Source organism: Oncorhynchus tshawytscha, linkage group LG33 (assembly GCF_018296145.1).
Source record: "Oncorhynchus tshawytscha isolate Ot180627B linkage group LG33, Otsh_v2.0, whole genome shotgun sequence".
In the NCBI taxonomy this organism is placed as follows: Eukaryota; Metazoa; Chordata; class Actinopteri; order Salmoniformes; family Salmonidae; genus Oncorhynchus; species Oncorhynchus tshawytscha.
Genome location: NC_056461.1, coordinates 6,936,611 through 6,949,522, shown reverse-complemented (window position 1 = coordinate 6,949,522; position 12,912 = coordinate 6,936,611). Strand labels below are relative to the sequence as shown.

Below are 12,912 nucleotides of genomic sequence, written 5' to 3'. Positions count from 1 at the left end.
GAATTGCCTAATGCCAGTCAAATGAATGCTAACCTTAACCCTTACCGTAACCAGTCAGAATTAATGCCTAACCTTAACCCTTACCGTAACCAGTCAGAATTAATGCCTAACCTTAACCCTTACCGTAACCAGTCAGAATTAATGCCTAACCTTAACCCTTACCGTAACCAGTCAGAATTAATGCCTAACCTTAACCCTTACCGTAACCAGTCAGAATTAATGCCTAACCTTAACCCTTACCGTAACCAGTCAGAATTAATGCCTAACCTTAACCCTTACCGTAACCAGTCAGAATTAATGCCTAACCTTAACCCTTACCGTAGCCCTTTATACTCATACGCGTATGTGGGTTGAAAATGGCATCTTTGGGCACTAATAAGCATCTAATCGGAAAGCAGTATTTCGAAAGATGAGACGTTGAGGATTATAATATAATACTGATTTGATGTCGTACAAGCAAGCCAAACAGCCGTGAGTCCAAATGTGCCCTTCACATTTCTATATTATACAGCTCATGTCATATACAGTGTCAACGTTTTTTTCCATCGTTGTGTTTGATGTACAGTTACAAGATGACATGGGGTCGTACCCTGGGTTGTTCATTGTGAAGAACACCCATCTGAACGCACACATGACTCCTTTCTATGCCCCCCAAAATGATCATCGTCTTCTCTGAATTGCCTTGTGGAAAGCCTAACACTGTAAGATCATGTTTTATAACTTGGCTAGTCTTGTTGGCAACAGAACAAGCTTGCAAGTAACGCCCAGCTGACCCAGATTACGATTTATAATGATTTACCAGTAATTGTGTTTGGATGCAGGGCTGTGTTCCAAACAAAACAACTACAAGTGTGCTTGTTCTAGTTCCTTAACGGCACATGGGAGAGCTAAAGCACCATATAGCTGAAGATTCTTCTTTGAGTCATAAAAGTGTATTGGAATTACTTTGGAACTGTAAACGCTTTGGAGAGGTGTTTTGGCCACTTGGAGTTAGTCCTCTCACTCAAATCCTTGTCATTTTTTTTGTCTTATTCTTCACCTCACATTTTCCAGAAATATTCTTATCATCTTGCTAAATTTCCAGAATCCAGAATATTTTCAGATTTCGTTATCAACAAATGCAGTGAAAAGTACAGTAAATGTAAAATGCACATAAAATCAAGTGTGACGTTTGGATTGAGTCTTGTGTCAGGTGGACTGCTGTTTCATTAACTTTGTCCAGATAATTTCCCCATGATCTCAGAACGGTTCCTTTCAATTGCTACCATGCTTATGCATTTGCTTTTCATATTTCTTCTGTAAGAAACATTTCAATTTAGCCATATTCATATCGGCCAATTCCCACGAGTGTAAAGGGTTAACCAATCGGAATTAATGGCTAAACTTAACTGTAGAAATTTGACGGTTAAAAAAAATGGCATTGTTTAGAAGGAGTGCAAGGGCAAATTGAGTCACAGAGTAGGCATTTCCTAACGGAAATAAGCAAATACATAGCCAATAGGATCTTACTGGCTCGTGCTTGGCTCTGCCCACCTCCTTGCTTATTCTGCCCACTATGCTTAACTTGCTCCCATCGGAAACGATACCCTGTGGTCTATCTTGGGTTGGTTCTTTGTTGATACCTTGTTGGGAATTAACGACACTCAGACACAACAGAGTCACTTCCTGATTTGAACACAGGCTCAAACGGAAGTCACCTTTAAAAGTCAATTATAGTGAACAGGTTGTTCATCTGCATTTTTTGGAACCCTCGTTTTGCTTACAGAGCAAAGTTCTGGAAATTGGATTTGATTGAATGCTTTTGATTAAGTCCACATCTCTCTCCTCTCCCAGGTGTTTGATGGCTGGGTGATGAAGGGAGAGAAGTTCCCTAGTTCCCAGGATCACGCCCTGCCGTTGATGGAACGCTATGTGGACTACTGCGACTCTGGGACGGTCAGGAGAACCGTGCGGTCGTCTCAGAACGTTGCCATGCTGTTCTTCCGCATTCACACTGCCGGGAGCTCCTTCACGCTGACAGTCAGGAAACCCATCAACCCTTTCCGTGAGTAGAGACCTGCACTAGCTTGATGGCCAGTCTTAGTGTTAATGACCTTTAAGGTTGTACTTCGAGTGCATGAACTGAAGCCCCGTTTATACCTGGTTTTAACATGCATCAGTTGTCCTGATCTTCTCCACATTCTGATTGTGCCCACATTTGTCGACAGGTGTAGACAATCAGAAGTCGCATGGTGAACTGATTGTGATTAGATCTTCCTGACCACCTCCAGACGTAGTCGAAGATACATCTTGTACGGATTTCCTTGAAGTGTAAACAGATCCGGACAACTAAAGTTTAAAGCCAATTTATGCTCGCTCCGGGGGGCACCATAGAGAAGGTTTGAAGCAATTGCAGAGTCTCCGAAGCCAAATCGAGCTCCGTACCGCATCGGCGCGTGCCTCCCAAATGTTGTAACGTAGGGCTCTGTATAAACACAAACTAATTTCCTTGACAACAGCACTGATCTGCTCCACAAAGTGCAAGAAGTAGGCCTATGAATGATCTGACTTCTGTGGAGGCCTCAGTGCAGTAAATGCTGTACGGCCACTGCAACTGAAAGGCTGCTAGATCGAATCCCCAAGCTGACAAGGTAAAAATCCGTCGTTCTGCCCCTGAGCAAGGCAGTTAACCCACTGTTCCTAGGCCGTCATTGTAAATAAGAATTTGTTCTTAAACTGACTTGCCTAGTTAAATAAAGGTTAAGTAAAAATAAATAAAAATATGTCGGATTGACCATGTAGAGGCCTTTATTCCTTTTGGGCAAGGTCCCGCTTGTCCTGCTCTTGAAAAATAAATCACACCGGCCAGTTGAAGTAGTAATTATGGACAATGATACCTTCACAATTCCTCCAGAATGAACATCATGGTCTTCAATAGAAACAAAGTGCCTATACTGGCACTGTGGTCGGATGCCACAGGCCAATCGAAATTAGGTAAAGCACATAGAAGTAAGGATATTTATGAAGAGATATCATCCCGAATGAGAGAAAATGGGTTCTCCCGTTCCCACGTCCAATGCCAGTGAAAAATATAAACAAAATACTGGAAAACATTGTACAGAAAGGACAAGGACTGTAATAGCAGGCATGCCATTAGGTGTGCCAACATGGGGCAGGATGCCAATGTAATGCTATAATAGTACTTTATACCACGTTGTAATCGCCAGGGTTGTGTGCTAATGCTTTAGGTGACCCTTTAGGTTGTTCAAGCTGCTCACGTCTAAGCCGTACTTGTGTGTGTGTTTGCATTTGTACTAAGCAATTTTGCCCACTTAAATGGATGCATTTTTGCTATAAGGTCAACACGTCTAGAGACACTGATATATCCCCCAACCCGCGCACCAATGACGTGGACGTCAATTAAGACAGCCCCCCGCACCACTCTGATCCAGAGGGGTTGGGTTAATTACGGTAGATACATTTCTGTTGAATGCATTCAGTTGTGCAACTGACAAGTTATCCCCTTTCCTTTCTCATGCCTCCCCCGCCGCCCCCCACCTCGCCCCCTACAGCCTGTAATATCATCTCCCAGACACCAGAGGGCAGCTTCACCATGGTGATACCCCAGCAGCACAGGAACTGCAGCTTCTCCATCATCTACCCTGTAGAGATCAAGATTGCTGAGCTCAGCCTGGGACACCTCAACGACTTCCCCATCAAGGTGAGCCCTGAGCAGGGAAACATCTGAGCCTAGAGGTCCGAAGCACTGCTGATTTTCTTTTCGCCCTGGGAAATGTTTTGGTTGATTAATGTCACTCACTAATTAGACAGAGATTCCACTCACCATGTGTCAGAGGTCTGAATCGAAAATCCTGATTAGAGGGGAAGAATAGAAAAAACATCAGCGATTCTGGCTTCTGGCAGGAAGTGGTTTAGTGAACTAGCCTGCCAAAGACCTAGAGACCTGTGTTAGCTCCCAGTGATGATGAGTGGATGCTTGGAGTCAGTGGAGATGAGTGTGAGGGGGTAGAAGGAAAGAAATAAAGATGGAAGGAAGAAATAAAGAAAGGGAGGGAGGGAAGTTAAACATACCTGTGAATCCATTGAGTCTTTCTCAACAGAGGTCCATCCCAGGATGTGCGGGAGCAGGGGACTTTGTGGAGCTGCTGGGAGGGAACGGGATGGACCCGTCTAAAATGTTCCCTGTAGCTGACCTTTGCTACAAATTTAACGGTCCCGGTGAGCGGCACCAACACCATCACCATCCTAACTACAATATATCTTTATTAACCCAACCATCACCATCGTAACTACAATATATCTTTATTAACCCAACCATCACCATCCTAACTACAATATATCTTTATTAACCCAACCATAACCATCCTAACTACAATATATCTTTATTAACCCAACCATCACCATCCTAACTACAATATATCTTTATTAACCCAACCATCACCATCCTAACTACAATATATCTTTATTAACCCAACCATCACCATCCTAACTACAATACATCTTTATTAACCCAACCATCACCATCCTAACTACAATATATCTTTATTAACCATCATCACCATCCTAACTAGAAATATCTTTATTAACCCCATCACCATCCTAACTAGAATATATCTTTATTACCCACCATCACCATCCTAACTAGAATATATCTTTATTAATTCCACCATCACCATCCTAACTAGAATATATCTTTATTAACCCCACCATCACCATCCTAACTAGAATATATCTTTATTCACCACCATCACCATCCTAACTAGAATATATCTTTATTATCTACCATCACCATCCTAACTAGAATATATCTTTATTAACCACACCATCACCATCCTAACTAGAATATATCTTTATTAACCACCATCACATCCTAACTAGAATATATCTTTATTAACCACCATCACCATCCTAACTAGAATATATCTTTATTAACCCCATCATCACCATCCTAAATAGAATATATCTTTATTAACCCCACCATCACCATCCTACCTAGAATATATCTTTATTAACTTCACCATCCTAACTAGAATATATCTTTATTAACCACCATCACCATCCTAACTAGAATATATCTTTATTAACCCTACCTTCACCATCCTAACTAGAATATATCTTTATTACCTACCATCACCATCCTAACTAGAATATATATTTATTAACTCCACCATCACCATCACCATCACCATCCTAACTAGAAAATATCTTTATTAATTCCACCATCACCATCCTAACTAGAATATATCTTTATTAACCACCATCACCATCCTAACTAGAATATATCTTTATTAACCATCATCACCATCCAAACTAGAATATATCTTTATTAACCACCATCACCATCCAAACTAGAATATATCTTTATTAACCCCACCATCACCATCCTAACTAGAATATATCTTTATTAACCACCATCACCATCCTAACTAGAATATATCTTTATTAACCCCACCATCACCATCCTAACTAGAATATCTTTATTAACCCAACCATCACCATCCTAACTAGAATATATCTTTATTAACTCCACCATCACCATCCTAACTAGAATATATCTTTATTAACCACACCATCACAATCACCATCCTAACTAGAATATATCTTTATTAACCATCATCACCATCCAAACTAGAATATATCTTTATTAACCACCATCACCATCCTAACTAGAATATATCTTTATTAACCCTACCATCACCATCCTAACTAGAATATATATTTAACCACCATCACCATCCTAACTAGAATATATCTTTATTAACCCCACCATCACCATCCTAACTAGAATATATCTTTATCAACCACCATCACATCCTAACTAGAATATATCTTTATTAACCCTACCATCACATCCTAACTAGAATATATCTTTATTAACCCCACCATCACCATCCTAACTAGAATATATCTTTATTAATCACCATCACCATCCTAACTAGAATATATCTTTATTAACCCCACCATCACATCCTAACTAGAATATATCTCTATTAATCACCATCACCATCCTAACTAGAATATATCTTTATTAACCCCATCATCACCATCCTAACTAGAATATATCTTTATTAACCCCGTCACCATCCTAACTAGAATATATCTTTAACCACCATCACCATCCCAACTAGAATATATCTTTATTAACTCCACCATCACCATCCTAACTAGAATATATCTTTATTAACCCCATCATCACCATCCTAACTAGAATATATCTTTAACCACCATCACCATCCTAACTAGAATATATCTTTATTAACCATCATCACCATCCAAACTAGAATATATCTTTATTAACCACCATCACCATCCAAACTAGAATATATCTTTATTAACCCCACCATCACCATCCTAACTAGAATATATCTTTATTAACCACCATCACCATCCTAACTAGAATATATCTTTATTAACCCCACCATCACCATCCTAACTAGAATATATCTTTATTAACCCAACCATCACCATCCTAACTAGAATATATCTTTATTAACTCCACTATCACCATCCTAACTAGAATATATCTTTATTAACCCACCATCACAATCACCATCCTAACTAGAATATATCTTTATTAACCATCATCACCATCCAACTAGAATATATCTTTATTAACCACCATCACCATCCTAACTAGAATATATCTTTATTAACCCTACCATCACCATCCTAACTAGAATATATCTTTAACCACCATCACCATCCTAACTAGAATATATCTTTATTAACCCCACCATCACCATCCTAACTAGAATATATCTTTATCAACCACCATCACATCCTAACTAGAATATATCTTTATTAACCCACCATCACCATCCTAACTAGAATATATCTTTATTAACCCCACCATCACCATCCTAACTAGAATATATCTTTATTAACCACCATCACCATCCTAACTAGAATATATCTTTATTAACCCCACCATCACATCCTAACTAGAATATATCTTTATTAATCACCATCACCATCCTAACTAGAATATATCTTTATTAACCTACCATCACCATCCTAACTAGAATATATCTTTATTAACCCAACCATCACCATCCTAACTAGAATATATCTTTATTAACCACCATCACCATCCCAACTAGAATATATCTTTATTAACCCACCATCACCATCCTAACTAGAAAATATCTTTATTAATTCCACCATCACCATCCTAACTAGAATATATCTTTATTAACCACCATCACCATCCTAACTAGAATATATCTTTATTAACCATCATCACCATCCAAACTAGAATATATCTTTATTAACCACCATCACCATCCAAACTAGAATATATCTTTATTAACCCCACCATCACCATCCTAACTAGAATATATCTTTATTAACCACCATCACCATCCTAACTAGAATATATCTTTATTAACCCCACCATCACCATCCTAACTAGAATATCTTTATTAACCCAACCATCACCATCCTAACTAGAATATATCTTTATTAACTCCACCATCACCATCCTAACTAGAATATATCTTTATTAACCACACCATCACAATCACCATCCTAACTAGAATATATCTTTATTAACCATCATCACCATCCTAACTAGAATATATATTTAACCACCATCACCATCCTAACTAGAATATATCTTTATTAACCCCACCATCACCATCCTAACTAGAATATATCTTTATCAACCACCATCACATCCTAACTAGAATATATCTTTATTAACCCCACCATCACCATCCTAACTAGAATATATCTTTATCAACCACCATCACATCCTAACTAGAATATATCTTTATTAACCCTACCATCACATCCTAACTAGAATATATCTTTATTAACCCCACCATCACCATCCTAACTAGAATATATCTTTATTAATCACCATCACCATCCTAACTAGAATATATCTTTATTAACCCCACCATCACATCCTAACTAGAATATATCTTTATTAATCACCATCACCATCCTAACTAGAATATATCTTTATTAACCCCATCATCACCATCCTAACTAGAATATATCTTTATTAACCCCACCATCACCATCCTAACTAGAATATATCTTTAACCACCATCACCATCCCAACTAGAATATATCTTTATTAACCCAACCATCACCATCCCTACTAGAATATATCTTTATTAACCCCACCATCACCATCCTAACTAGAATATATCTTTAACCACCATCACCATCCTAACTAGAATATATCTTTATTAACCCAACCATCACCATCCTAACTAGAATATATCTTTATTAACCACACTATCACATCCTAACTAGAATATATATTTATTAATCCCCATCACATCCTAACTAGAATATATCTTTATTACCTACCATCACCATCCTAACTAGAATATATCTTTATCAACCACCATCACCATCCTAACTAGAATATATCTTTATTAACCCTACCATCACCATCCTAACTAGAATATATCTTTAACCACCATCACCATCCCAACTAGAATATATCTTTATTAACTCCACCATCACCATCCTAACTAGAATATATCTTTATTAACTCTACCATCACCATCCTAACTAGAATACATCTTTATTAACTCCACCATCACCATCCTAACTAGAATATATCTTTATTAACCCCACCATCATCATCCTAACTAGAATATATCTTTATTAACCACACTATCACATCCTAACTAGAATATATATTTATTAATCCCCATCACATCCTAACTAGAATATATCTTTATTACCTACCATCACCATCCTAACTAGAATATATCTTTATTACCTACCATCACCATCCTAACTAGAATATATCTTTATTAACCACCATCACCATCCTAACTAGAATATATCTTTATTAACCACCATCACCATCCTAACTAGAATATATCTTTATTAACCACCATCACCATCCTAACTAGAATATATCTTTATTAATTCCACCATCACCATCCTAACTAGAATATATCTTTATTACCTTCCATCACCATCCTAACTAGAATATATCTTTATTAATTCCACCATCACCATCCTAACTAGAATATATCTTTATTAACCACCATCACCATCCTAACTAGAATATATCTTTATTAACCACCATCACCATCCTAACTAGAATATATCTTTATTAACCACCATCACCATCCTAACTAGAATATATCTTTATTACCTACCATCACCATCCTAACTAGAATATATCTTTATTCACCCCACCATCACCATCCTAACTAGAATATATCTTTATTAACTCCACCATAACCATCCTAACTAGAATATATCTTTATTAACCCCATCACATCCTAACTAGAATATATCTTTATTAACTCCACCATCACCATCCTAACTAGAATATATCTTTATTACCCCCCATCACCATCCTAACTAGAATATATCTTTAACCTACCATCACCATCCTAACTAGAATATATCTTTATTAACCCACCATCACCATCCTAACTAGAATATATCTTTATTAACCCAACCATCACCATCCTAACTAGAATATATCTTTAACCACCATCATCATCCTAACTAGAATATATCTTTATTAACTCCACCATCACCATCCTAACTAGAATATATCTTTATTAACTCCACCATCACCATCCTAACTAGAATATATCTTTATTCAAATCAAATCAAATTTATTTATATAGCCTTCGTACATCAGAATGATATCTTTAAGTGCTGTACAGAAACCCAGCCTAAAACCCCAAACAGCAAGCAATGCAGGTGTAGAAGCACGGTGGCTAGGAAAAACTCCCTAGAAAGGCCAAAACCTAGGAAGAAACCTAGAGAGGAACCAGGCTTTGTGGGGTGGCCAGTCCTCTTCACCTGTGCCTGGAACTATAATAGAACATGGCTGTTCAAATGTTCATAAATGACCAGCATGGTAGAATATATAAGGCAGAACAGTTGAAACTGGACAGCATCACCAGGTGGACTGGGGACAGCAGAGTCATCATGTCAGGTTCCTGGGGCATGGTCCACCATCAGGTCCTCCTAACTAGAATATAGAGAATTATTAACGCACACTTAGATCACCAGGACACTAAATAGGACAGGAGATATCTTTATATAACAAACTGACCATCCCCATCCATTAACTACTGCAGCATAAATCTGGAGGCTGAGACAGGAGGGGTCAGGAGACACTGTGGCCCCATCCAAGGACACCCCAGACATGGCCAAACAGGAAGGATATAACCCCACCCACTTTGCCAAAGCACAGCCTAACCACTAGAATATATCTTTATTAACCCACCATCACCATCCTAACTAGAATATATCTTTATTAACTCCACCATCACCATCCTAACTAGAATATATCTTTATTAACCCCATCACCATCCTAATTAGAATATATCTTTACCACCATCACCATCCCAACTAGAATATATCTTTATTAACTCCACCATCACCATCCTAACTAGAATATATCTTTATTAACCACCATCACCATCCTAACTAGAATATATCTTTATTAACTCCACCATCACCATCCTAACTAGAATATATCTTTAACCACCATCACCATCCTAACTAGAATATATCTTTATTAACTCCACCATCACCATCCTAACTAGAATATATCTTTATTAACCCTACCATCACCATCTAAACTAGAATATATCTTTATTAACCCTACCATCACCATCCTAACTAGAATATATCTTTATTAACCCCACCATCACCATCCCAACTAGAATATATCTTTATTAACTCCACCTTCACCATCCTAACTAGAATATATCTTTAACCACCATCACCATCCTAACTAGAATATATCTTTATTAACTCCACCATCACCATCCTAACTAGAATATATCTTTATTAACCACCATCACCATCCTAACTAGAATATATCTTTATTAACCCCACCATCACCATCCTAACTAAAATATATCTTTATTAACCCCACCATCATCATCCTAACTAGAATATATCTTTATCAACCACCATCACATCCTAACTAGAATGTATCTTTATTAACCCTACCATCACATCCTAACTAGAATATATCTTTATTAACCCCACCATCACCATCCTAACTAGAATATATCTTTATTAATCACCATCACCATCCTAACTAGAATATATCTTTATTAACCCCACCATCACATCCTAACTAGAATATATCTCTATTAATCACCATCACCATCCTAACTAGAATATATCTTTATTAACCCCATCATCACCATCCTAACTAGAATATATCTTTATTAACCCCGTCACCATCCTAACTAGAATATATCTTTAACCACCATCACCATCCCAACTAGAATATATCTTTATTAACTCCACCATCACCATCCTAACTAGAATATATCTTTATTAACCCCATCATCACCATCCTAACTAGAATATATCTTTAACCACCATCACCATCCTAACTAGAATATATCTTTATTAACCCAACCATCACCATCCTAACTAGAATATATCTTTATTAACCACACTATCACATCCTAACTAGAATATATATTTATTAATCCCCATCACATCCTAACTAGAATATATCTTTATTACCTACCATCACCATCCTAACTAGAATATATCTTTATCAACCACCATCACCATCCTAACTAGAATATATCTTTATTAACCCTACCATCACCATCCTAACTAGAATATATCTTTAACCACCATCACCATCCCAACTAGAATATATCTTTATTAACCACCATCACCATCCTAACTAGAATATATCTTTATTAACTCTACCATCACCATCCTAACTAGAATACATCTTTATTAACTCCACCATCACCATCCTAACTAGAATATATCTTTATTAACCCCACCATCATCATCCTAACTAGAATATATCTTTATTAACCACACTATCACATCCTAACTAGAATATATATTTATTAATCCCCATCACATCCTAACTAGAATATATCTTTATTACCTACCATCACCATCCTAACTAGAATATATCTTTATTACCTACCATCACCATCCTAACTAGAATATATCTTTATTAACCACCATCACCATCCTAACTAGAATATATCTTTATTAACCACCATCACCATCCTAACTAGAATATATCTTTATTAACCACCATCACCATCCTAACTAGAATATATCTTTATTAATTCCACCATCACCATCCTAACTAGAATATATCTTTATTACCTTCCATCACCATCCTAACTAGAATATATCTTTATTAATTCCACCATCACCATCCTAACTAGAATATATCTTTATTAACCACCCTCACCATCCTAACTAGAATATATCTTTATTAACCACCATCACCATCCTAACTAGAATATATCTTTATTAACCACCATCACCATCCTAACTAGAATATATCTTTATTACCTACCATCACCATCCTAACTAGAATATATCTTTATTCACCCCACCATCACCATCCTAACTAGAATATATCTTTATTAACTCCACCATAACCATCCTAACTAGAATATATCTTTATTAATCCCCATCACATCCTAACTAGAATATATCTTTATTAACTCCACCATCACCATCCTAACTAGAATATATCTTTATTAACCCCCATCACCATCCTAACTAGAATATATCTTTAACCACCATCACCATCCTAACTACAATATATCTTTATTAACTCCACCATCACCATCCTAACTAGAATATATCTTTATTAACCCCGTCACCATCCTAACTAGAATATATCTTTAACCACCATCATCATCCCAACTAGAATATATCTTTATTAACTCCACCATCACCATCCTAACTAGAATATATCTTTATTAACTCCACCATCACCATCCTAACTAGAATATATCTTTATTCAAATCAAATCAAATTTATTTATATAGCCCTTCGTACATCAGCTGATATCTCAAAGTGCTGTACAGAAACCCAGCCTAAAACCCCAAACAGCAAGCAATGCAGGTGTAGAAGCACGGTGGCTAGGAAAAACTCCCTAGAAAGGCCAAAACCTAGGAAGAA

At 36.9% G+C, this 12,912-nt stretch overlaps 1 protein-coding gene across 2 annotated transcripts in view; it reads left to right on the top strand.

Annotated features, from left to right (window-relative positions):
• Positions 1-12,912, top strand: part of LOC112231487 (corticotropin-releasing factor-binding protein-like) — a 31,435-nt gene that overhangs the window by 3,575 nt on the left and 14,948 nt on the right. For both annotated transcript variants that reach the window (XM_042311366.1, XM_042311365.1), the window contains exons 4-6: positions 1,834-2,044; positions 3,552-3,700; positions 4,101-4,218. In XM_042311366.1, the coding sequence (XP_042167300.1) occupies positions 1,834-2,044; positions 3,552-3,700; positions 4,101-4,218 (478 nt within the window). The remainder of the gene's footprint in view (positions 1-1,833; positions 2,045-3,551; positions 3,701-4,100; positions 4,219-12,912) is intronic.